Source organism: Haplochromis burtoni, unplaced genomic scaffold, assembly GCF_018398535.1.
Source record: "Haplochromis burtoni strain Fernald_Lab_line unplaced genomic scaffold, NCSU_Asbu1 Contig_6, whole genome shotgun sequence".
NCBI classification, from domain to species: domain Eukaryota; kingdom Metazoa; phylum Chordata; class Actinopteri; order Cichliformes; family Cichlidae; genus Haplochromis; species Haplochromis burtoni.
The window spans coordinates 5,304,647-5,330,194 of record NW_024582367.1 but is presented as its reverse complement, the minus strand read 5'-3'; the positions used below and the strand labels follow the sequence as shown (position 1 = coordinate 5,330,194).

The 25,548-nt window shown below is 40.1% G+C and overlaps 1 protein-coding gene across 3 annotated transcripts in view; it reads right to left on the bottom strand.

Moving 5' to 3' along the window:
- Positions 1 to 179: 179 nt before the first annotated feature.
- kif19 (kinesin family member 19) overlaps positions 180 to 25,548 on the bottom strand; it is a 38,373-nt gene continuing 13,004 nt past the window's right edge. For 2 of the 3 annotated variants that reach the window (XM_042224166.1, XM_005913543.3), the window contains exons 4-21: positions 19,802 to 19,912; positions 19,600 to 19,687; positions 18,859 to 18,995; positions 12,005 to 12,130; positions 11,707 to 11,901; positions 10,009 to 10,155; positions 9,787 to 9,909; positions 9,463 to 9,619; positions 9,197 to 9,371; positions 8,630 to 8,828; positions 8,212 to 8,482; positions 7,849 to 7,973; positions 7,583 to 7,746; positions 7,371 to 7,476; positions 6,776 to 6,899; positions 5,975 to 6,363; positions 5,505 to 5,673; positions 180 to 5,207 (exon numbers count right to left, since the gene is read on the bottom strand). In XM_042224166.1, coding sequence (XP_042080100.1) covers positions 5,080 to 5,207; positions 5,505 to 5,673; positions 5,975 to 6,363; positions 6,776 to 6,899; positions 7,371 to 7,476; positions 7,583 to 7,746; positions 7,849 to 7,973; positions 8,212 to 8,482; positions 8,630 to 8,828; positions 9,197 to 9,371; positions 9,463 to 9,619; positions 9,787 to 9,909; positions 10,009 to 10,155; positions 11,707 to 11,901; positions 12,005 to 12,130; positions 18,859 to 18,995; positions 19,600 to 19,687; positions 19,802 to 19,912 — 2,934 coding nt within the window. In that variant the 3' untranslated portion in view covers positions 180 to 5,079. The remainder of the gene's footprint in view (positions 5,208 to 5,504; positions 5,674 to 5,974; positions 6,364 to 6,775; positions 6,900 to 7,370; positions 7,477 to 7,582; positions 7,747 to 7,848; positions 7,974 to 8,211; positions 8,483 to 8,629; positions 8,829 to 9,196; positions 9,372 to 9,462; positions 9,620 to 9,786; positions 9,910 to 10,008; positions 10,156 to 11,706; positions 11,902 to 12,004; positions 12,131 to 18,858; positions 18,996 to 19,599; positions 19,688 to 19,801; positions 19,913 to 25,548) is intronic. The other variant, XM_005913544.3, reaches the window with a different exon arrangement.

Here is a 25,548-nt window from a genome sequence, read left to right as displayed (position 1 = left end):
CCAAGCTGATTTTATTTTACCTGTATCCTTCTGCCGGAGTGACTGTAATATCTCATATATAGAAGCAACCGCATGCTTTTCTGTTATACAATCCGCCAGGCATTGGTCAAGCTTACCTGGAGTTGCAAACTCAAATTGTTGTAGTTGGGACCTTACATAGCTCCTTATTTGAAGGTATCTAAAAAAATAAAAAAAAATCACAGGCTAGTAAATTGTACTTCTCCTTAAGCTGTTGAAATGAAGCAAAAGAGCCCTGAAAATACAGGTGTCCCACATTTCGCAACCCCATTTCCTTCCAGCGATCAAATGTCCCATCTAAAACTGAGGGTCTGAATGCAGGATTAGCTGTAATAGGTGTCAAAAGCGAGAAGGCTCTGAGTCTATACTCTTTCACGATCTGTCTCCAGATTTGAATTGTATTGTGAATAACTGGATTACAGTTGTAGTATGTATTTTTAAAACGAACAGGAGACAATGCAATTGCACCAAGAGAATGAGGCATACAGTCCTCTCGCTCCATGTCCAACCAACTTCCCATTATAACTGTATCATGTAGCCAATAAGCTATGTATTGCATATTAGCTGCGAAGTAGTAATTTTTAAAATCTGGTAAGGCTAGACCACCATGTATTTTCTCTTTACAAAGGTGGGCCTTTTTTATCCTGTGGCTCTTGTAGTTCCAGATAAAAGGGAGAAGGACTGAATCCAATTTTTGAAAAAATGTAGCATTTAGATACACAGGGATATTTTGAAACAGATATAGGAGTTGGGGGAGACAAATCATTTTGATCGCATTCACCATACCTATCATGGAAAGTGGGAGTGATTTCCAAAATTCAACCTCGTTTTTAAATGTATCCAGACTTGTATGACTTAGTAACTTCAATTCCAAGATATGAAAATTTTTCTGACATTATTCTAAAGGGAAGACGATTTAGTAAATCAAGATTACTGCATTTAATTGGCATCAGTTGGCTCTTCCCCCAATTTACTTTGTAACCTGAAAAAGAGCTAAATAAATCTATTGTTACTAGCACCTTAGGGATTGAGTCTAATGGTCTGGTTACAAACAGCAGAATATCGTCAGCATACAGTGAGATCTTATTAGAGGTGTATCCTGCATTATAGCCATGTATTTCTTTATGTTTCCGAATTGTTTCTGCCAACAGCTCTAATGCGAGGTCAAACAATAAAGGGCTCAGCGCATATCCTTGTCTTGTGCCACGAAATAGCTTAATTGGTTCGGAAAGGGTATTGTTTGTGAGTATTCTGGCACACGGATTACTATATAACAATTGAATCCAGGAAACAAATTTAGGTCCAACTCCGAACTTACTTAATACTGCATATAGATATGACCATTCGACACAGTCAAAGGCCTTTTCTGCATCAAGGCTCAGTATCACTAGGTCTTTATCTGGATCCCTAGAGGAATAAATAATGTCAAAAAGACGTCTCAGGTTATAAGATGCATGTCTTGCTGGGATAAACCCTGTTTGATCTGGGTGAACCAGTTTACCTATGTGAGAACTAAGTCTCCTGGCTAAAGACTTGGCCAGTATTTTCTGATCTGTGTTCAATAAAGAGATTGGTCAGTAAGAACTCACCAATTCTGGGTCCTTTCCGTTCTTTGGAATGAGAGTCACAGTTGCTTCATTCAGAGTCTGCGGGAGTGCACCATCTTTCAAGGCCATATTAAACATTTTCAGCAAATATGGGGTTAGTAAACTGCTAAACTTTTTATAAAACTCAGTACATAGACCATCAGGTCCTGGGCTCTTCCTGTTTTTCAGGGAGCGTATGATATTAATCAATTCTGGACATGTTAAATCTGCATCTAGAAGTGTCCTGTCCTTTTGTGCCAATGTGGGCAAGTTACATTTGCTTAGAAAATCCTGCATAATTTCAGGAAGTGCATTACACTGAGATGTATATAACTGTTCATAAAACTGTCTAAAAGCAGTGTTAATATCCTTATAAGAATTAATCAACAACCCTGAGTCTGACCTGATTGCATGAATAGCCCTATCACTTTCTCTCTTCCTTAAATGCCTGGCCAGTAATTTATGTGGCTTATCGCCAAATTCAAAATAGGTCTGCTTAAAGCCCTGGAAATTTTATCTGAGAGTAAGTTATTGAGTTTATACTTCAGAGCTGATATTTTACTATGTAGCTGTACAAATGGTTGTCTGGCATTCACAGAGTCCAATTTTTGTATTTGAACCTCCAACTGTATGCGTTCCATGTTATTACGTTTTTTCTCAGACGACTGAAAAGAAATTACACAGCCTCTAACATATGCTTTAAACGTCTCCCACAATAACAGAGGTGATACATCATCTTTGTCATTCATCTCAAAAAACAACTTGATCTGTTCTTCCAGCTAATTGCAGAATGTTTTCCTCGTAAGAAGTTGAGGGTCTAATCGCCAGTGTTTATAATTACCACCTGATTCCAGTAAATTTAGTGAAATAGACACTGGGCTATGATCTGATATAAGGATATTATGATATTTATTACTCTGGACTCCATGTAACAGTTTACATCTAATAGAAAGTAGTCTATACGGGAGTACGTATTATGAACCCCAGAGTGAAAGGAATATTCCCTTCCGGTTGCATTCAACGTTCTCCAAACATCCACAAGACCCAAATTATCAATAAATGATTTCAGAAACCTAGAAGCATTCGATGGCGCAATTCTCTGAGCTGACGACCTGTCTAGATAGGTATCTAAAACTAAATTAAAGTCTTCCCCAAGTATCAAGTTTGTAGTTGAAATATCCGGGATCAAGCTAAACATTTTTCTAAAAAACTCTGGGTCATCCCTGTTCGGGCCATAGACATTCAGCAATGTGATTGGTATAGACTGAATTTCTCCTACCACCATGATATATCTCCCCTCCTTATCTGCCAGGGTCGATTTATGTATGAATGGCACATTTTTACGAATAATTATTGCTGTACCCCTTGCCTTTGCAGAAAACCTTGAGTGATAAACCTGCCCTATCCACTTAGCTGTAATCCTGCAATGTGCATCATTTTCAAGATGGGTCTCCTGATAGAAAATAACATCTGATCTCAATGACTTTAGGTATGCCAACAGCTTACCACGTTTTATTGGTTCATTGATGCCATTCACATTCCAAGAGCAAAAGGTTACAAGCCCTCTCCTGTTCACCCCATCATTTCCATCACCATCTACCGAGGCCATATTGTTAGTGATTTATGTGTATTGTCCCATATTGACTAGAACATTTTCTACCATAGCACCTTCCCACCCAACAACCCCACCCACGAAAATACAAAATAAACACAGCAGAAATAATAAAAAAGAAAAACAAACAAACAAACAACAAAAAAACCCCACATACACCTAGGTCATAGCAGGGAGGGGAGCCTGCCATCCTCCCAACAAGACCACGTGTACTTCCAACCATCCTCTGTCGCAACCACCGACATAACAAGTGCCCTGTGTAGCTCCATAAAGACATTAAGCATAGACCAGATATCACAAAAAGAAGGATCAGAAGGTACATTATCGTCACTATTAAACAAAACAATACAGTTATTCAAAAACAAGTTAAAGGGTGTCTAACTAGCAGCCCTTAAAACCAAGTATGAGACCGCAACATGTAACATCATTAACAAGTATAACGTTACTAACATATGCCTTTAACCGCAGGCTACCCGGATTATTGACTCTTAGGTACACAAAGGAAAAAAAACAAAAAAACAACCTGTCTGTAGTAAAGTGCTAGATGTCACCTGCGTAGAGGTTCTTCGCATTCTGGGTGGTGTATTGTGGCATTATCTGCCCTTATCTCACGTGGGATAGGATCCAGTGATCCTCCGTTATCCACGTCTCCAATGAGGCGTTCTGCATACTGTCGTGCTTTTTCCGGGTCAGTAAAAAAATTCTCAACACCGTCGTGAGACACTCGTAGTTTGGCTGGGTAAAGAAGTCCGTATTTGACTCCCAGTTTGTCGCGTAGCATCCTCCTCACAGCGGTGAACGTAGCTCGGCGCTTTGCCACCTCAGGTGGCAGGTCCCGGAAAATCTGAATCCACCGGCCACAAAATGTTATATCCCGGGTGCCCATGACTTTCTTCATGATGTCCTCATAGGTGTGGCAGTAGTGAACTCTTACAATAAGATGTCGAGGTGGTTCGTTATCTCCGGGCTTCTTTCTCAAAGCTCTGTCAATCACAGGTGTTTCGTCCAGTCCAAGCGCTTCTTTTAACAGCCTCCCTGCAAACTCCATGGCATTCTGCCCGTCCTCTTTGCCTTGTTTCACCCCTACCACTCTTAGGTTCTGACGCTTCGAGCATCCCTCAAGGTCGAGGCATTTTTCAGAAAGCGATGTCACTTGCCCACGGAGCGTCTCAACTTTGTTCTCCAACTCCCGTATTGCATCGGATGAGCCGCTAGCCGTGTTGGCTAGCTCTTGCAGCGTATGGCCATGTGACTCTATCTCGTTCCTTAGCGTTGTTATGGCTTTGTCATTCTCGGCTTTCAAGCTGGCTATCTCCCCTCTTAATACAGCTGTGACTTCTGAGATCTTATTTTCAATTTTGTCACAAATTTCAACCTTAACACCTGCCAGTTCAGAGCGGAGTGCCGCAATAGCCCCCAACACTATATTGTCTGTGCTCGTGACGGTTCCGCTGGCGTCTTTACTGTGGCCGGAGGCTTCACTCGGGCCTTCCCCGTCCGGCGTGTCCAACTTTGGCAAAACTTTTTTGGGCATTTTCAACTGGTGTGTAGACACCCAGCCACTTTATCAGACAGTAGTTTAAGTTACCTTCGGTTACTGCGTATAATCACGGTCTATTTGGAGTTTTAGGATCGAAATTAAGCGGAGCTACTGCCGTGTCAACCTCACACAGTGAGACCTGTGTGAAATTATCCAGCTCAATGTTGTTACAAATTTTGCGTAGTGACAGTCACTGAAGGATTAATTCTTTTTTTTTATTGAGGCTGCATGCTCTCAGATCTCTGATAACAAGATGGTTCGGCCTCCAGGCTCAGCTGGGTTTGGTGTTAATGCTGGTGTTGGGAGTCGCGGCCAGTGTAAGCTCAGTGTCTGCGTATACGCTGGGCGCCCGCGCCTGTGTTTGTTATGTAGAGGAGGGGCTGGGGCTGCCGTAGTTGGGGTGCTCGCTTCAGGTTATTCATATTGGTTGTAGAGGACTCAGCATTTGAGCCTATGGAAAGAGAGGGAATAACAGAATGAATGCTCAGTACAGTGATGACGAAAGGTGAAAGAGGAATGATACTTGAAGATTGGAGACACATGAACATGAGTTATTTAAAGGCTATGTGTATGTATAATGTCATGTATATACCTGAGGGGTGTAATCATGTGAAGCTGAGCAGTAGAAAATACACTTTACATGTTTTGCATATTATAAAATGTACATAAGGAGGTTTCTCAGATTGTGCTCGGCAGTGTAACAACTTTAAGGAAGACTATCTCCTCACAGGCAGTGAAATTGGTTTACCTGTTTGCTGGCTGCTGTGGGGAGGCCTGACTTTGGCGAGAGGAGGGACCCCTCGGTACTGGGGGCGTAGCATAGGGGCCTGGGGTTGAACATTAATGTGGAGATGAGGGTCTGATGTGCTGTCCAGAGGGCGAAACCTCTGAGCTGTGCTCGTCTTGGTTTGAGGTACCTGGAAGTTAGATGAAGAACACTAATAGACTCATCTTCCAAGACACACGGCATACGCCCATACCAGTGACATATATGTAGTGACATAGTACACAGAGGGAATAACTCTAATATACAGTCTATAGTACCAAGCGGCTGGCTTAAATCCTTATAAGACAAATGATTACCACAAAAGAAGCCACCCCAGGCCAGTCATATTAGTCCTCTTGTTAACACAGACTACTGATAATCTACAGACATCAACATTATGTGACACCTTTCACGCGTCTTGTGGCAGTTTGAAAAGAAAGCCAAATACTAACCGCTTGACCTGTGACCTCGAAAGAGCGTGAGCGTCTCTTTTTGCGACGGCCTTCTAAGTCTGCCTCGCGAGGCGTTTGGTTCTTGTTGAGCACCTGTCGGTTACGTGGGCGTGTCCAGGTCACATGCAAACCAGGTCCCTCCCCGGTGCTGCTGGACAGGTTATCGTCTGAAGTGGCGTGTCTCAGCTCGGGGCTGGGCTGCCTGACGCGCCTCATTGGCAAACCTCTAGGGGGAGCTTCGCTTAAAGAAAGGCTGCTCTTCTGCTTCTTGGGGTCCAGGGGAGATGGTGCAGGAGGTAACCGCAAGACATCCACCTCGAGCGCTTTGGAGCGCCGACGTGCTGCTTTTACTGCAATGTTCTGGACCCCCTTTAAAATCTGCTGCCGTTCTGTGGAGACACAGGTAATTTCTTTTCACTGTCATTTTTAATCTCCATTCACACAACAGAAAGAAAGCTAGTTAACAGAGAAACACTACTTTTCCCCATTAGCACTGATTTAATTGTTATAACTGAAAATCAATCGCTCATATTAAACATGAAGAAGATCTGCAGAATATTTCTTGTGTCCTGCTTCAAAAAATACACTTCTAGGTCACCGTGAAATCTGAAGGCTTCATCCTGAGCACTGATGCAAAGTGCTTTAAAAAAATCTTACATCATGGAAACAAACAATCATCAAACTCAAGGGTTTATTGATTTTCTGTTACCTGCATTTAAATACTCCCCCTGTATTTAAACTGTAGATAAAAACTCTGTTAAAATTCCCCAAAGTTCATATGTCCTCATTTGAATATCGTACCATTTATTGAGAGGGGGATATCGGCCCCTGCCTCGCTGCTCTCAGGTGATGAGTCCAGGTGGCTGCTGACACTGTGGCTGAGATGGCTGTAACTCAGAAAGCTCTCAGGAGCCAGAGGCTGCAGCTGCAGACGTGAGATGCAGAGTGCCACATTACGATATGACATTCACTGTGGTACTTTGCTTTCAGTCGGTCTGTCTGAGTGTCAGTGAGGATTAATCAATTCTATGGCTCTCCAAAATGAAATTTTAATTCTGAATGGGGCTCTGGTGGACTCTGGTGAACATAACTTTATCTTGCCAATGAATCACATCTCTCAGATGCATTTACACAGGAAAAAATAATGAGCTGGAGGTGATGAAACAAAGATGTAATTCTTTGGTAAGCTTAGCAAAAAAAAGCCTGAACATAGGAGTCAATAGTGAACATTTTATTATGGACAGGCGAATGTTGAAAAACAAAGGGATTAATAGAGTGAAGTATATCTGAGAGTGAAATTCAAATACGAAGCCATGTGAAGAGAAGCTCTTCTGCATTTTCTCACAGCTGATAAAGCAAAATGAACAAAACCAGATGGTGTTATAGTTGTGCTTACCTCTCTGTTGCCCTTCCCATTTATGTGGATAGGAGGTGGGGTCATTACTGCTGAATTTTTCATTTGCCTGGCATGAGGGCTGCTCTTGAAAACTCTGTTATTGTCCCTAAAGCCGGGAATAAGAGAACAAAACTGAGAACCTACAGTATGTATCCAGATAGTGTAACGAGTTAAAAAGCTTTAAGGCACACATGAAAAAGATGTCCTCTTACAGATCAGGTTCAGGCAGAATGGGAGGCAGGGTATGTCTGCGTATTTTGGCTTGACCTCGCCTGTTATCTGAGCACATGTTACGTATGCTCTCCTGGTCTGAATCTATGTCCTGCATGTTGTCACGACCGCGAGAAGGCAAGGCGATTTTAGGTAGCGAGACCTCCTGGAAGTAAGCACATAGGAGTTAGTTGTACCTTGTGTTCTTCTAAGCTTAATACTACTATAGTATCACTTAGTTTAGACTTTACGTGTCAGCTGTGGTTACCTTGATGGTCTGCCTGATTGTCACCTTTTCTAGGCCAATTGCTTTCTCCAGTTTCCTATCATCTAGTTCCTTCATGTACATATCATACAGCTCCTGAAGGTGTGGAGGTACGGGCAGACTGTGGTCTGTAACACGGAGGATAATTCATGTCAGGAAATAATTTCATAAAAAAAACAAATCAAAAACAACTGATGAGCTCCTTCATGATTATTCAATTGTCTAACTGTCTGGTTCAAAGTAACCTCATTTCACTTCATTGATATTAAACTATAAAGTGCCTAATAACCCAGTTAGCAGTGCTATATGTATTTAGATTATGTTTGTTTTTAACAAACTTCGGAGTCATAATGCTCACATACTCACCATCAATGAACTGTCTCTGCTGCTGAATAATTTCGTCACACAGGTGTCTGTGCTGTTCAAAACGCTGCACCACAAAGTTTTTCTGTCGGATCACGTTGTCTTTGAGCAGAGCGTGGGACTGCATCTCTGCGTTCTCAATCTCCAGCTCGTGGACCTTACAGAGAAGTCCTAGGACCTCGCGTTGCTCCTCTGAGCTAACCCGCCGCGGCAGCAGCTCCTCCAAGCGCCGGGCCTGATCCCGAAGCTCCAGAAACCTACGCTCAAGCAACGCCTTTAAACGAAAGGTATAAAGGCACATTTTAAAAAGCAGACTGTATTTCAGACACTAAAAATATTATGTATGCACTACAGTCAAAGGTTTTATAAGAATGATTCTGTTTTCTGCTATTTTTTTCTAGTTGTAGACAGACATTCCCACCTTCTCCTTGTGAATCTTTTTCTGTTCAGCCATGAGTGCAACCAGATTTTCTCGAGCTATTGCCACCTCCTGAGTCTCCGTGGTGTCTGGAGGAGACTCTGAGGAATCAGAGTCCTTCTCGCTTTCATCCTTATTGACACTTTCCTTCCTCCTCTCCGCACGCCACTTTCTCCTGCGCCTGCCGCGCTCCTGTTCCCAGCTAAGAGAAGAAAATTACACATGGTCACTGACAGAGACAATAATATCTGGTTAATGAAGGCACATTTGAAAGTACATAGTTGAAAAAGTCTTCTGTTTTTAAAAAAAAAAAAAATGTGGCCAATAAAATTCATTATTACATTTGATTTATGTTGTTTTTTAGTTTTTTTGATCAGACTTACAATAATTTATATTTATATAATCCACAAACACTGACACTTTCAGGCAACTTTAAGCACGACAAAGACATGCTGTGAGTTTTCAACATATTATCAAATAGCTGGATTTAATAATGTTACAAAGAGAAATACAGGATAAATAGTGTTGGTTAAAGAAGGGAGAAACATGACAAAAAGGCTTGAAACTGACTCTGTAATAGTTAAAAGATTGTTAGAGGTGGCAATCTGGATCTCCATGTTGTTGTTTTCCAGCTCCATCAGGCTCTTCCTGATCTGCATCTGTTGGCGGAAGGCTTCCAGAAGCTGCTCCCTCAACAAATCCATCTCCTCTCGACTCTGCTGGCTGGAGTGGGCCTGGACCTCTGCTACAAGGGAAGGGATGGAGATTAGACTCAAAGAGCTCAAAAAGCAGGTATTTTTCAAATATTAAAGTCAGCTGTGAGTGCGAGACCTTACCCTGAACATTGCGGATGTCAGCTCGGTCAGAATTGAGCTGTCGACTCGCCTGTTCGGCAATCTTCTTTTTCAACCTCTCGATCTCGCAGCGCAGGTCTGAGATGATATTGGTGTACTGAGCAATGTGGTATGACACATTTATCATGTTCTTCTTCACCTAAAGGACAAAGATGACAAAGAATACTTGAGATATACTTTGGATATATGAATTATACAATAGAAGTTGGATTTCTAACTGCAGAAAGTTGAGTTGAAGCTACATTAATTTATTTAACTTCTGCTAGAGTGAAGCAACACTGAGACATAAAATATTACTCAGCTCACCCGTGTTCGAATACTTTTGGCACGGTCTGCATATGTCAGCGTGTTACGAGACTCCTCAAAAGCTACAGAGGCAGGGCTAATATGGGCTATCATGACCGTTCGGCTGTTTCCGCCCAAGGAGTCCTTTTGTTTAAAAAAAGAATGATAAATATAAATACACACACAAAAAACATCTAAATCATCAACACAGTTGGTCCCATATAAACCTTTAGAGGACTGTACCTTCAGGAGACGAGTCAACTTGCTGTCTCGATAGTTGACATACTTGTTACCATTTTTGTCACTCAGGGCGTTAATGCAGTTGCCCAAAGCCAGGAGGGAACGGTTGATGTGGGCCCCTTCCTTCAAACGCTGACCTCTATTTTGAGTCTGATAAAATAAAATAAAAATGGATGAGTAATGAGAAAACTTCAAATATGCTTTTAAAAAAGGAAAATATTCCCCCGTTTCTTTTACTGCTCTGAAGGTGATTTAAGTAATATAATAATAATAATAATAATGATATAATAATAACAGTAATATTATGATAACACTTACTTTTGGGTGGAACTGACAAAAAAACTGAATAAGTATCAACAGATTAACACAGTTTAAACCTTTTAAATTAATAAGTTATACTAAATAGAGAATTCATTAATGATGGTGATATTTGAGCTATGTTTTCACAGGCTTTACAGCCCCCGGACACCAGGGGAGTGTCAACATTAGTAAACTATTGTTGGCTGTTTCTTTCGGTGGTGTAGTTGACATGTTTCCACTCCTGACCAATAGATGGCATTAGCTCCAATGCTTGGTCCATCTACTACTAAAATAACACAACCTCACCTTTTGCTAACTACATGGATGCCTCTTGTTTACAGGGAGAGAAAATGTTCTTTGCAGCTTCATGTGACTAACACCTGTGAGGTATGCTCAGCCTTGTAATGCGCAATTCATCAATATTATGCCTTTGAATCATTCAAATAGTCTCCATGACAAATAAGTGCTCTCACAGCCTGACCGCATGATTATCTCATGGTGAAGAACAACAAGCCTGTGGTAAAATGAGCATCAGTGACAAGCTATTCAAATGAAGGAATAAAGCAGTCTCAACCTGAACAACTGCCAAAAAGAAAAAAACAACTGAACAAATACTTGAGTTTTTCTCACTTAACCGCTTGCAAAGAAAAGGTCAAGGCGATAATAGAACCCAGAAAATGAAATGGCTCGCAGATTCTCTTCATCGCTGTACTGATAAATACCAGTGTGACAATACTAAAAAGAAATTCCATGTACTGCTCTTCGCTTTTATATCTGTCATTCTTATTTTCTCTGTGAAGAATGTGCTTTAATATGTCATCTTCCAAGTCTTTATTTTGTGTTAGTTTTCTGTAGAAATATCTAGAACACTTTTCATAAATTCCTGGAAAACAAAACAGTGTTGTCTAAAAAAAAGAAAAAAAGTGCAGACATCAGATTTCATTTATGAAAAGAAACGAGTTGTGATACCATTAACACAGTTACGGGATTCATGTTTCTGACCACCTGTCAAATTTAAGTCCACTATGAACTGTTTTTGACTCTACTTAGGTAGAGGTTGCAGGTATCATGTCACAAATATATGTTAAAATGAAAAAACAAAAGCTGGTGGCCACTGGTGGACATATCCTACTGGATCAAGGGACTCAGATTATATTATATTTTTTATAAGTCTCCTAAGATTTATGATAACGTCTATCCTCTGAAGAAATCATTCATTGTTCCCCATGGAGACACGATTCATGGAGCAAACCCTTGTACTGTATACAGACACATCACATTAGCCACAGCCTTGAATCTTGACTTCGGTGGGTAAGCACTTGATAAAAGTAGCTTCACCCACACTCACTCCCTCTGAATAAATATATACATATATAAATATATATATATATGTACACACACCTGTGCTGCTCGTTCGGAGCCGGCGAGGTCAATCATGAAGAGGCGTGCAAAGCGGACCTCCTGCAGAACGTCACGACAGCGGCTCTGCTGTTTGACAGCTACTTGTAGCACAGCGTGGGAGCGAGATGACGTCTGATTGGCGGCTGTTGGCTCCTGGGTGCGCTGTTTGTTGCCCTTCATGAGGAGCTCCATGATCTAGAAAAACACAGGTGTGAGTTATTTCTGGTCTTTGTAATTTCTGAGTGTTTTGATTGAAATAAATGGGTCATGTAGTGCTTGGAAAGGTAAACTGACTCACCTCTTGAGCATTGATGGTGGACACCTCTGTGATTCCAGCAACCTGAATAACTCCCTTAGAATCTTCTCTTAGGTCTAAGAAGCCTGAGGATGGATTCAGCAGGTCACGGATCATCTCATTGTAGATCTAATAACAAACAGAATATATGTATAAATATATATGAACGGACCTGCAATAAAGATCAAAAAGCTAGGTTACAGACACACATTAACTGCGAAAATGCTTACATCCATGGAAAAGGCTTCATTCAGCCTTTCAGGCCTACTGCATAGACTGAAACCTGGTACAAAAACATCAAGTGCTACATTTTCAGCAACTTGTCATTAAATAACCTCTACTTGTTGGGTGGCAAGCTGTCATCAAATTAACGTCAGTGCGCTTTTTCATGAAAGCAGAATTGAAGTGACTTCTCTGAACTGACAGTAATGGCGTGAGCGTGAAGGCCCACAGCCACATAAAAACCCAGTGTAGGAAGTTACATCCTGGAAAGTGACCACTGGACGACAATCTGCCAGTGGGTTGGAAATGTTAAAGATGCTTTTTATTTGTCGAGCAGACAAACCCACAAACGCTAACAAGAGGATGCTTTTACTGCCACTGACAGCTGGGTGGTTGTTCCGTTATTTTTTCCATTGGTACACTATGATTGCTGGTGATGTTTAAACAAGCCCGAGTGTACAGCAGCTCTGAGAGGTTCTACTGAATCATAGTGGTACTTTGAGCTAAATGTTAAAATACACTCATGGTAAACGTGCTAGAATCACTGTTAGCACAAGACACAGCTAAGATATACGTTCACAATACAAAGTGTTGAATAAATTTAACACTTGACAAGATGATGGCTTTAAAAGAAAATAATGGAATGATTAAAGATTGCTGGATAGTCAGAAATATTACAGTGTAATACATCAAAGCTAGCAAAGAGGATACAAAAACAACTGTCAGTGCAAACTATCGCAAAATCTACTTAAATAAATACCAACAATCAGCCTAATGCTGTCATGATATTAGAAATGTAATTGCTAGTGAGACTACCAGCTGAATGAATGATTCTTGATACGCAATTTGACACCAAAACAAAGTGATTATTACATGTACTTCAACACAAACGTCTCGATTAAAACGTTACGCTGTTGCCAGTTACTTTAGGATAACAGCACAAAGTACTTCCATGTCCAACAGTGTCCACCTGTCTTCATCAAAGGTATCCTAAATATTAGTTCTGTTGACCTCTGGTGACCTACAACAGCTTTCAATCCGAGTAAGTAACATGTCTGGAAAAATCTAATACTAACATGGTGCCAAGTAAACTGAAAAGGCTTTTGGAAATCAGACATCATTCAGAAAGAAACCCATTTCGTAAGAGAACTGGCTTTATATTCTGAACCTTCAGATGGACAAAATAGTAGTTAGTTATTTGGACAAAAGCAGCTGCCAGAAACCAGCTTGCAGAGTTTGCCATCCTTAGAGGCTCACTAATGTAGCTAAAAAGGTTTCTCTTTCCATTAAGGTTTCTAAATCTGCCAAAACCCACAAACCAGAATAAACATGAACAAAAAAGGAGGACGGCTGTGTGCATGTGAATGGTACAGAATGGCTGAAGGTGTCCTTTTATCAGTACAGGCTATATTTATGTGCTCTGTGCACATGTTTAAGAGATTGCACATGTGAAAGAGATTGTGATCGGAACAAGGAAAGGAACAGATGTGTGCACTTCGCTCAGTAAGGCTATAAAATGGCGTTTAAACTCTTTGTGGTGAGGCAGCAGCGGTAACAGATTGCTCCCTGGAAACAGCAAACACACATGTCACGCACACACTTGTTTCAGGATTCATCCCGATGAGTTCAATACAGGTCAGAGAGCATCCAGACTCAGCGACTAGGCTTCCTAATAGGAACATTTTAACTTCCACCCACCCAGAGTGCTACTAAAAGCTAGGCTTCAATAACATTGTCAGTCACTGAACATAATGATAGAGTCTGGCACTGAAAACACAAAATGTCATTTTGATGTCAGATGCAAAGCCCACTCTGAGAGGTTAGATTTGTATCCAACAAGTACGTCTATTGTGCTCTTTTCATTTTTCATCTCTCTGTTTGTATTCCTCATTTTGTTTTCTTTTGCCTGGAGCTTTTCCTTTTTGTTTTCTTCTCCAAATTTCTTTTGTTTCCTGACAGCCTGAACATTTCTGAATAAATCTGACACATTTATTTGTATTTTTGTACTGCCATCTTTTGCAGATCTTGTTGCAAAACTATAACAGATAAATTGTTCACTTAAAATCATAAAAATAACCTCAATGACACAGTTACTTTCAAAGATTCTTTTCATGTTTAATTAAAACAGAAAAAACCCAAACCAACAAAAACATTCAAATATCTTGCTAAATGACGTGGTGAAAATTGTAATTAGATCTCTTGAATGCTTACTGTAAGGCTATATTGTTTTTGTATTTTCAAAGTGAGGAAAAGCCTAAACGACCTCTTGAAGCCTGTAGCTATACTAATTCACACCAGCCAGGATAAGTTTCTTCTGTCAGAGTCAAGTGAACCAGCTCTATTGTACCCAGGGCTATTAAGGCTTTTGTTGCTGAACACACAGAGTGAGCTGTACCTGCTTGTCAATAATGAGGTGTGGAACACAGCCAACAGTGAAACCGCCATCCTCAGCCTGTGGTTTTATCTGTGGTTCATCATCCACTGAGAAAAGCAAAGGTAAGAAACACCTAAAAGTACTGAACCTTTCTATATAAAGGCACATGTAAATCAAGTACCCAAGAATAGTTTTCAGTTACTGTTGTCAATTTATAGCAATGTGCTGAAGTAATGATGACAAGAGACAAGGATGGCATGGACTGAGCAATGGTCTCTTCAATCGACCCCGCCTATTCGCAGTTCAGTATTCGCAGATTTTCTTCGTAGGGCATTTCTAAAATATTTGCTAATCATTTTAATTTTATTTTTGTGACTAAGTAAATTTTTATGATAGAAAAATGATTTACTAATTTTCAAATATTCATATTAATGTAAACACAGCAAAATATCAATAAAATGTCGAAATTCCAAACACAAAGCTCCCAGGAAAGAAAATGCAGCTTGGGAAGCTGAAATATATCAGCATTTTAAGAGAGGGTCCCAAGTATTTGAGGATTTCAGCTATTCACGGGAGCTTGTGGTCCCTATCCCCTGTAAATACCGGGGGTCGACTGTACTATAATTCCCTTGTAATGTATTCAAATCACAATTCAGTCTAACTTAAAAAAACAAACTTGAACTAATAGCCCCAACACAGGACAATCACTTAAAAAAAACTTCATTCCAAAGTTCAAATAAATTATTTAATTGTTTGCATCAGTACTTCACCTAAATGTAGTTAAACTCAAAAGCTAATTAGGAGGTAATCAGCATCACAAAAGCACATTTTGTATGTTTGGTATTGCCACAGGATAAATAATTAGTCAGACGTCGACACTGTTATTAAAATATAATCGCTCAGTAACTTTCGTTCACTCAGAAGCAAACGCATATTTGTTTTTTAATAACATTTAATTGAATTTTAATAGAATATCTACATAGGCATACCCAAGCCCATTTTCAGGAAACCATCAAACCTGCGCTCTAGTTCAAAACTAATGCGAGTTTATGAGGTTAAAAAATAATTTTTTATGAATCAAATAAGTTAGCACAGCTGAAAACTAAACAACCTCTAAACATTGTACTAGTTGAGCGACTCAGGCTTCAGCATTTGTATGTTATTACAGTCTAAAATTGTCCCCCAAAAAACAGTAAAACTCAAACTTTTAAGAAATAGAGACAAATTTATGTGGAAAAACTGCCACAAAAACTAAATGCAATGGTGGGTATTACTCCAGTGAGATAACAACACAGACTAAATCTAACCAACACAGAAAGAGAGCTGGGAGTTTCCAGTTTTTAGTTTGACAAACAGGCGCCTCACAGGTCCTCAATCAGCAGATTCATTAAAAGATGCCCACAAAACACGCTAACAGTGAAGAGGCGACTCCTGGAAGAAATATCTGAGTCTTAAAAATGATGCTGCATATCTGAGACTAGGCAATATGAAAATAAAATAAAATGAAAAATAAAACCTAGACACTGAGCATAAGAAGATTAAAAAACCCTGCAGAGACAGGCCAAAACAATTTGTGAACAGAAGAATAAATAAAAAGACCCAAACTACAACTTCCTCTGCAAAAACTATTTAGAAAAGAAACAGTTTGCTTTTATTTTCTCTGCACGTTCGGTGAACAGAACAGCCACCACATCCCTTTTTAAGTGCCCATCAACCAAGTCAGTTCATGTGTCCAGATGACCTAAACTGAATGCCAATTATAATTTCTATTTACACTGCAAATCATGTGATTAAGTTTGAGTTTTCATGAAAATTTTCTGGATGATCCTAAACTTTATAAATAAAGAAAGATAACACAGTAAATGGGAGAAAATAGTTTTTGAACATTTCAGAGATTTCTCAGCCCTTCAGTGCATTTGATGTTGTTACAAAAAGCCACATTTCCAACAATAAGAATCATTTGAAGATGCAAAACATACAGGCCAGTAACATATACTAGTCGAAACCCCCCAAACAAAACACAAAAACAAATAGGCAATGCAAGCTTTAAGTCATGACTGCATTTTCTGTTAGTACAACATTTTAATCTTTTAAGTACCCAACTGCCAGGGTTCTGGGTCTCCTGACCCAGCATGTTTAGTTCTTTGCGATTTTTGTATTATTGTACTTGTGTGAGGTATTCTATGGTTTCTAGGTTCGATCCCTTGCCCTTCATGTTTCTCTGTGTCCCCTCTGTTCTGTGCAAGTCTGTGTCTGCATGTTTGAGTTTCCCTCTGTGTCTTTCGGGTCTTAGAGTCCTCTGCCTTATGGTTTATGTCTCTGCGTTTCTTAGTTGCTGTCTCCACTGTGTCAAGTTCGCGTCTCTGTGTCATACTTCCTGTTTTACTTTGAAGGTCCATGTCTTATGTGAATGCATCCTGCTTTGCTTGTCTCGTCAGTCCTGATTATTCTCCCAGTTGTGCCCACCTTCTGTGTCTCATTCCCCTCGTTACTTCCCAGTGTATTTAAACCCTGTGTTTCTCGTTGCTGGACCGTTGCCGACCCTCGTCAGTGTAACCCCAGCGCAGTTACCTCGAGAGTGTTTTCTCAGCGATTTGACTTTATAATCACTTCGTGTCTCTGTGTACAGATTCCCTGGACCAACCCCTGTGTTACCTGAGTGATTGGAGTGTGAAGAGGTACGTGAGGAGTGGACAGAGTGTGTGTGTGTGACTTTCAGCGTCTTTCCCGTTCGTGTGTGGACCCCCGGAGCCCGGCTTTCCCCTCACCTTTGTAAATAGATCACCTGGTGTATTGTAATAAAGACTCCTGTGCTTTCAAGACCTAGAGCCTGCGCGTGAGTCCGTTCAGTCCCGTTGTGACACAAACATATTCTGTCAGTAGTTTTCAGTTGTGATCAACTGGTTTCAGTCAGTGGCAGGATTGATGTGTTTACTGAACACAAATGAACTCTCTTGTACAGTCCAGAATCAATCAGTTTATTGTATTTTCAAGCCAATACTCTCCAAACACAAAAGAACAGTGTACACACAACACTGTCATCAGTGCCACCATGCCGTGACTGACTGAAATTGGCTAAGGCTACTGGCATGCTGGATGCTGACATGAGTGTCCAAAGCTGTTCCTGCAGCCTCGCATATCCATGAGAGTACTATCACAGATCTGATTCCTCTTGACGAAAATCGGAGTGGTGAGCGGTACCAAGCTGAGGTGTTAGATAGAGCTTGACCATTATAATGGTGGGACTCATATCCCTGGGGCTGATACGTTTACATTTACTGAAATATCAGAATCAGCTTTTATAACAACAGATAAATGAAAATGTTAAAAAGTCAAAACACTCTTCAATCCTGAGTGTTCACGCTGTATAATTTGTCGAGCAAAGGGTACTTTGAAACTTCCCTGTAGGCGACACCTTTCGCCAGAAACACAACAATTAATTGATCTGAGGAGAGTCGGCCAGAACTTAAATAAGTTATTCCCAAGCTGTTGTGAGAAAAAAAAACCAAAACAAGCTAATATGACAATGCAGTTCACAAACTATCTTAGCAAGGATTCATAAATTTCTATGCACATCACAGGTTCAGGAAATTCATTTAAGTTTCATGTGTTTGACAGAAACAAAAAATATCAGCTCATACATTGAAGTTTTAAATCTTCAAATATTGCTATCAGTCTTAAAAATCCTACATCAGGTGGATCTGGAAACTTGCTTAGTCCAGGTGCTGATGGGTGACTGCTTGTATCACTTCCAGAGGTCACCTCATTTGAAATGTTTTGTATATCTATACTGCATATATGTGCATATATTATAAGTTCCATTGCATAATATAAAAATGTATCTAACAATCTTATTCTCTCTCTCTCTCTCTCTCTCTACTGGGCTGCAGATAAGGATGCCCAGCTCACTTCAGATGTGACATGGATGCCAGAAAAAAGTAAAGCGATAGCTGTATCTGCCTACTACGGGCATTAATTAACAACATCAAATGTTACAAGAACAGTGTGAAGTCCCCCCCCCCCCAAAATAAAAAAGACAAAACCAAAAAACAAAATCCCATTTGAACAGTAGACAGAACCAGCGATGGATATCTAATGTTCATACCTCAAGAAATTAGTGGTAATTACTGAGTGAGCAATTAGAGTAATGGATCTAACATTTAGGGTCTCACTGCAGAGCAATTAGATGTGTCATTACTTGAGAGTTCGTGATAAGAATACAGGTCTAGAGAGAAATTCTTTTAAAAATGAAAATCCTTACTTCCAGATAGGACATGGACACACTGTACAGCATGTCATCACTGGTCTCCTCAATGGCACGGAACAGGTCATTCAGAGTTCGAACATAGATGCCTGGCTCCTTGTCAGTTCCTAACATGGTGTATGTCTTTCCACAACCTGAAAACAAAATATAATGCCTCTCATAGACCCAGTCTTAACCACGTAGTGAGCACCCAGTGACGGACAAAATTAGCTACAGAGGTGAATTTGTGAAAAAACATTTTAAAGTATAAATAAATGCCAATCATTTGCTCCTAACCTGTTAACTTTGTAGTTTCAAGGAGGAAACAACATGCATACACATGAGTGGCTACAACCTCTGTGCTTACTTTCCACAAGAGGAGGCCAAGAGTAGAGCTTGTGTGCGAGAAATGGCCAGGCAGAAGGCAAAAAATGAAAGCAAGAGAAAGGTGGGAAACTTGATGGAGCAATGGCTCTGTACTAGTCTTTGACAGCCTGTGACTACCCGCTGGAAATGTGGGATGCAGAGCATGACTCATTTTCTAATCAGGCCTTTGCTAAAATCAAAAGTGAAACAGGTGTTAATAAGATGTCTACCTTTTCCCAAGAGCTTGCTGAATAGCTCTCTGGCTCAGGCTGACAACAGGTCAGGAGGGTTGCACATGTAATTAGTGTATGATACACCTATGAGCACTGAGACTGAGTACTAAGAAATATATTTGGTTCTTGTTCAATGCACATACACACGCACAAAACAAACCTGTGGGTCCATAGGCAAACACAGTGGCATTGTAGCCTGATATAAGGCCCTCAATTAGGCCTTTTGTTGTTGCCCGGTACACTTCCTCCTGTATAGGGAGAAGAAAGGGTTCAGACCATACATAAACAGCTACACATCAATATGAATACAGTGCGAGATTTGCATAAATTTATTTTCGTTTTTTCTTTAACTCCTGACAAACCTGACTAGCGGAGAAGTCAAATGCTACATCAAACATGTAAGTCTTCTCCCTCGAGCGATTGGCACGCAAGATGTCGTCTGGGTCCTCCATGGGGTCCATCAGAACCACCATCTAATGATGAAGAAAATGGTTAAGATACAGGAAAAGAAGACAGGCCTTTGCAGGCAAGGGGCTAAACACTATTGACATCAGCGAGGCCATTGAACTTAGTAATGTGTTTGTTGTATAGACAGTATGGTTTACTTTTAATAACAGTGGAAAGATGTGCTAATGAGCAAATGGGCTCTCTATTCAGTGACATTAGGTCCAGCTTGAAAGTGTGGCAAAGATAAATGACAAGAAGGTCAGCTGAAAGGCTACTGAAGTGTATTTCTGCTGGGATTAGATGGATGACTGTTCACTAATCATTACAATATCTCATAAGTGCAGGAAAACAAATATAAACGACCGCTCAGTTTCCAGGACTAGCTAACACAAAATAAAGATATGTCTCTTTGTGGCAGATCACTGCAGATGCAAGTTTCTGTTGAGCCCCTTACTGTGCTGTACATCTGGAAAAACGAGATAGCCATTTGCTTGATGTCCCCCTTCAGGCCAATGAGATGAGCTCCAGTACCTACTTAATGATCATAACACACCATGCTCCAAGTGTGTCCATTTGGATTTATTTTACTACATTTATGTCTTCTAGTAGGTTTTAGCATTCAATTACCTTTTGTGACTATTTTAAAGGTTCCAGTTCACCATCTCGCCAACCTTTATAGTTTCCACATTTGCTAAAACAGCTGTTGGTGTTAAATGACTGAATTGACTGTTTGTGACAGTGAAGAGGAATGTTCTGTGTAGTAGTATCAACTTACACCAATTTGTAACAGCATTTCTGTATTTTCTTGAATTAAAGGTGCATGTAATTAGCACTAAATTATATGTGTATAGACATATACACATACATACGCACACACTAATTACTGGGGATTCTCCATAATCTGTTAATGTGGTCACAGGGGCAAACATGGTTTACCACAGATGGTATTTTAATATATTCAGATCCAAATTAAAGATGTACAAAAAAAGCAATTGTGCAACTTCACTTTTGTGCACCTTTGAGCCTAAATGTTAAAAGTAAAAACTTTAGTTAGTATAACTTCTTCCACCTATATATTATTAAAGTTAATGGTAAGAAATTGCATGTGAAAAATGACAATGCCGGCGGAAGCTATTTCGTCCAGGAAATGAAAGCCACTTCTTGTGACAAATACAGTCCCCTCTACACTCATTTCACAGCTTGTATGTAGAATATGCATTTATGGAAATGGGAATCCACTCAGGCCATCTGTCTGAATCATTTTCATAGAACAAAAAGCAGCTCACATGGCAAAGACAGTCATGCAGTAAAGAGACAAACTTCAGTTTTTTTAGGGAGAAAATTGGAAACATTGGTGTTAAAAATATGCTTTTGTACATGTGACAGCCACGGTGGCAGATATTACACTGAATGTGAATAAGCACTGAAATGTCACATTCTTCTAATTGTTCGGTTTGACAAAACTAGTCCATTATCACTAGTAAATCACATCTCTGAAAAAGAATATTTCAGAAACAATGCAGAAACAGAACATCACGACATCAGGAAAAATATATTACAATAAGGATGACAAATCTCAGGCTCAGAGTGGTTCCAACTGACTTGGTGTGATTGTACACAGCTGAAGGAAAATTAGTTTTCTCACAGTATTGTAGGTTTGAATCTTGTGCAACTGACCTGGGAGAAAAAATAATAAAAACAGAGAGCACTTAAGTTTATTTTAGATATGACTATGGGGGGGCTAGGGGTTTGTCAGCTGACCAGCTCCTTTCAGCAGTGGGCCTTGAGAGTCCTCTGAGGCCTGAAGCACCCGGCATGTTTGATGACCCCCCCCACTCTTCCAACCCCACCAACCACTGAACCGCTCACTTTGAAGCCTCTCAATTGAAATTCAAGAGAGGGTGGGGGGGGGGTTCCACTTTTAATAAACTGGGAACAACAGATGAAGGCGGGGAGCATGGCAGGCGTACGCAGGTTGCAATCAGAAAAGAGGGGGGACAAAGAGAAGAGTAAAGTATTAAGAAAAAAAGAGTAAACATCGAAGGCATACAACTATTTGTTCTTTGAATTTATATCGTTACTTTTTCAGTTAGTATTTTTTCTATGGCATACACGTGAATGCCCCAATGTCCTTTCGACCCAAAGATAACATGTCCAACAACTGATGCCCATTCTTCCTCTTTCCCTAACTTCCTCCGTCTCCTGTAGCACCCAGATACCATGACGTACAAGCTCTGATCGCATTTCATAGAAAAGATACTGTGAACAACATAGTACTTCTCTTGGGTGCTCTTAAGCCACTTAGTCTCAGTCAATGTGATGACCTTCACAGACAATGTGAGTGTAGTCAGAAGAATTATTCTGGCAAAGAGCAGCAAAGACACAAAAAGTGTGTAATTGAACATCTAATAATAAAATAAATGTATCAAAGTGGTCAGGAGCAAAAGAGGCCATGCCAGTTGTAGTTACACCCAAGTGAGGGAGTGTTTTTGCCCACCTCTTAAGAGAAACCACTAGTCCCAGCGGTGACAAGAGGTGTAGGCAGGAAGGCCCGGGATGGACAGTCAGGCAAACAATAGTGACCCTTTCTGGCATTAACCTATTGTGACCATGGTAAAATGTAACTTTAACTCTAGATAGATGTTGTCAACCACAATTCCTCTTTCAGTCATCTTTCTATGATCTGAACTACACCTGCCACAACAGAGAAGGCAGTGAGGGAAAATAAAAAATTTAGTTCAATTCAGTTTTATTTATTTATCATCATCTGAAAACACTTATTCTTGTAAGAAAAAGAGCACAACATTAAACATAGATTTGCAACAGTAAAGTGATCCTTTATGAGTGAGCATTTGGCAACACTGAGGAGAAAAACAATCTTTAAAAGAAGCAGCAGAAATGATCACTTTGCTATAAATTTTTGTTGTTGTTCTTGTACACAACAAATGCATAAAACGAGTGTTTTCACATTTTCTGCACCCCTGGAAAGACTTTTTGGAGGTGGGGGCTAAAAAGTACCAGTTCAAATGTAAACAAAAACTATAACGGAGTAAAATGTTTCCTTTTTGAAGTTAGTTGGTTTTATGTTGAAAAGCGACATAGCTTGTTAATATATGCAAGGCATATATTAACTTGTATATATGCTTGTGTAATTTTGTTGCTTGAAAAAGCTGATGAGCACACAGCAGTGCTGTTACATAATAGCAAGTATCAAATGCATGCTTTCATGCACAGTTCTGTTTCTGTGCATGCGCTTGGGAAATCATTAGGGACCAAGGGTGTTGATAACACATATAGTCCCATCTGTCATCTGTGTTTCTTGAGTTACAGTACAGGCTACCTTCCCACAGCTCCACCCATGAACATCCACACACAGCATCTGCTGCTTGGAAAGATTCTATACTATTAATTTTCTTAAGTCTCCTGATAAGACTTTAAGGTGCTGGCTCTAGTGTCAGTACACTGTGTGGCAACATAAGACAGGATGTCTGGACATGTGCCTAGCCTTCCTGGGTTTAGAAGTTCTCGACACAGACGGCCTTTACCGTAGGTTGTTCTCTGCATTTAATTAAGAGGCTTCTGAGAAGTGTCTGAGGTTAGGTACAGGTCAGTATTAGCCCTTGAGCACTGACGTCTAGCGTACAGAACAGGTTAAGAAACGCTTAGAAACGTAGTGTTCTTGACATTAGCTTTATACACATCCTCCCTCTTTCCGGTTTTTGCTCACAGTTACATGGAAACGTACTCAAACACTCAAAGCGAAAGAAGCATGTTGATGTGTATAAGATGAAAAAGACAGAGTTTTAACGCACTTATGAAACACAGTATGTTTGAGCACAAAGAAATTCACCTATACAAAAGGTACGTAATTTATTTCCCCACAAGAACCGATTAATCACATTTTGCCACCATGAGCACATTTGGCAAATGTTAAGATGAATTGATGAAACTGTTAAAATGGCAAAATGAGCCTTAAAATAGTTAATCAAACTCATCTCTCTTGAGTTGAGCTTACTTGAGGCGAAGCTGTGAGTCAGTGAACAGCTGCACAGCAACCATTCTCCAAACACAACTGCTACAATACAGCGAGCACATAGATCATTATAAGGGCCTATGTGTTTGCTGTTAACGATCAAAGTAAAGGACAGGCCAAAACTGTGATAGTATAGTAACAGTCAATTTGCCATCACGTCCATTAATGGCTTAGCACTCTGATGATAACAACCAATTGCAGCAGCCAGTGTGTGATTTCTAAACCTCTACCAAAATGGTTAAACTTATGGGTAGTGGTCAAACCATGATCTTTCAAAGATCCGGAAAGACACAATTTTAGATGTTTGACGTCAAAACAAGACTTTTCACTCAGTTCTAAATTGGCTCTTGTTGTTATTTCTACCAGGACCAATCGCCCCTTTTCACTGGCTGCTGACTTATTCATGGGCACCTCTGAAGGAGACATCAATTTTGACACAAGTGGGCTAGAAGCCCGATGCGCCTGAGAAAAGCACAAAGTGAAAAGGAAAGCAATTTCCTGGTTGACAGCCTCTACAAGCATGGTGTCATTTTTAGCAGTTTTAATCATGGTGTCACAATGGACATCACATGCTACAGCCACTTTTCATTTGGATGCAGCGCGTGACTCATTTTAACTTGACCTCGGAGGCTGGCAAAAAGAAAATGGTCAGAGCGTGAATTTATACACGGTGGCTAAGAAAAAAAGAGGCTATAAAATATTTATAGTATCTCAAGGATCAGCCAAAGTCCGACAACAGCTTGCTTATGAGGCGACATGAACCCAATTAGCATGATGGCATTATCTATACACCTGCAATAAACAGTGTGGTGAGATGGAGCAGTGCTGCCTGGTGCTTTTCTTGGCTGATATGAATGATGATCCACAAGACTTGCTGTTGGGGTCATTACACCAGCAGGACTGACTTGGTTGGCCATCCTGCTGACTATAGCACAGCTAGCCCCCACCGTAGATCTATAATTCAAAGCCTGGATGTGGTGCGGTTTCACTAGCGAGCCAGCCCTGGTTGCTTCTCCCTATCATGTGCCAAATGGAAAATGCTGCCAAGACGGGGAACAAAAGTCAGAAGTCTAGAGATCAACCAGTTTTCTAAGCACTATTTCATCACACCTAGATAATGGTTAGGGTCACTAAGAAAATAACAAAGCAAAATCTGAAAACACTACACTAGAAGCAAAACCCTTTTCCTGTCTTGTACTAATCGTATAATTATTTTCAGGCTTTGGTGTAGTGCATTGCTAGCAGGTAAAATTAAGGAAAACCTGATGAAATGTTGTGAGATATTTTAAGGTTAATTAACAAAAACCTTATACATCAATGAAGCAGCAACAACTGACGCAATAACCAAAGATAGCACAGATGAGAAATCTAAAGAACTGACACCAAAAATGTTAAGATGCTGTCTGAATTAGAGTGAATTGGCTTCAGTGTTGATGAGGTAACATCCCTTAATCAGAATCAGAATCTTTTATTAATCCCTAAGGAAATTATGTGAACAGTTCGTAATGCATGCTTTGAAAAGATGTATTTGTGATAGATTGTGGTCACCCTGAAAGAACTTTCCCACTACGACAAGAAGCACAGCACCGACAAAAGTTACAGTTACAGAATATTATATATATATATATA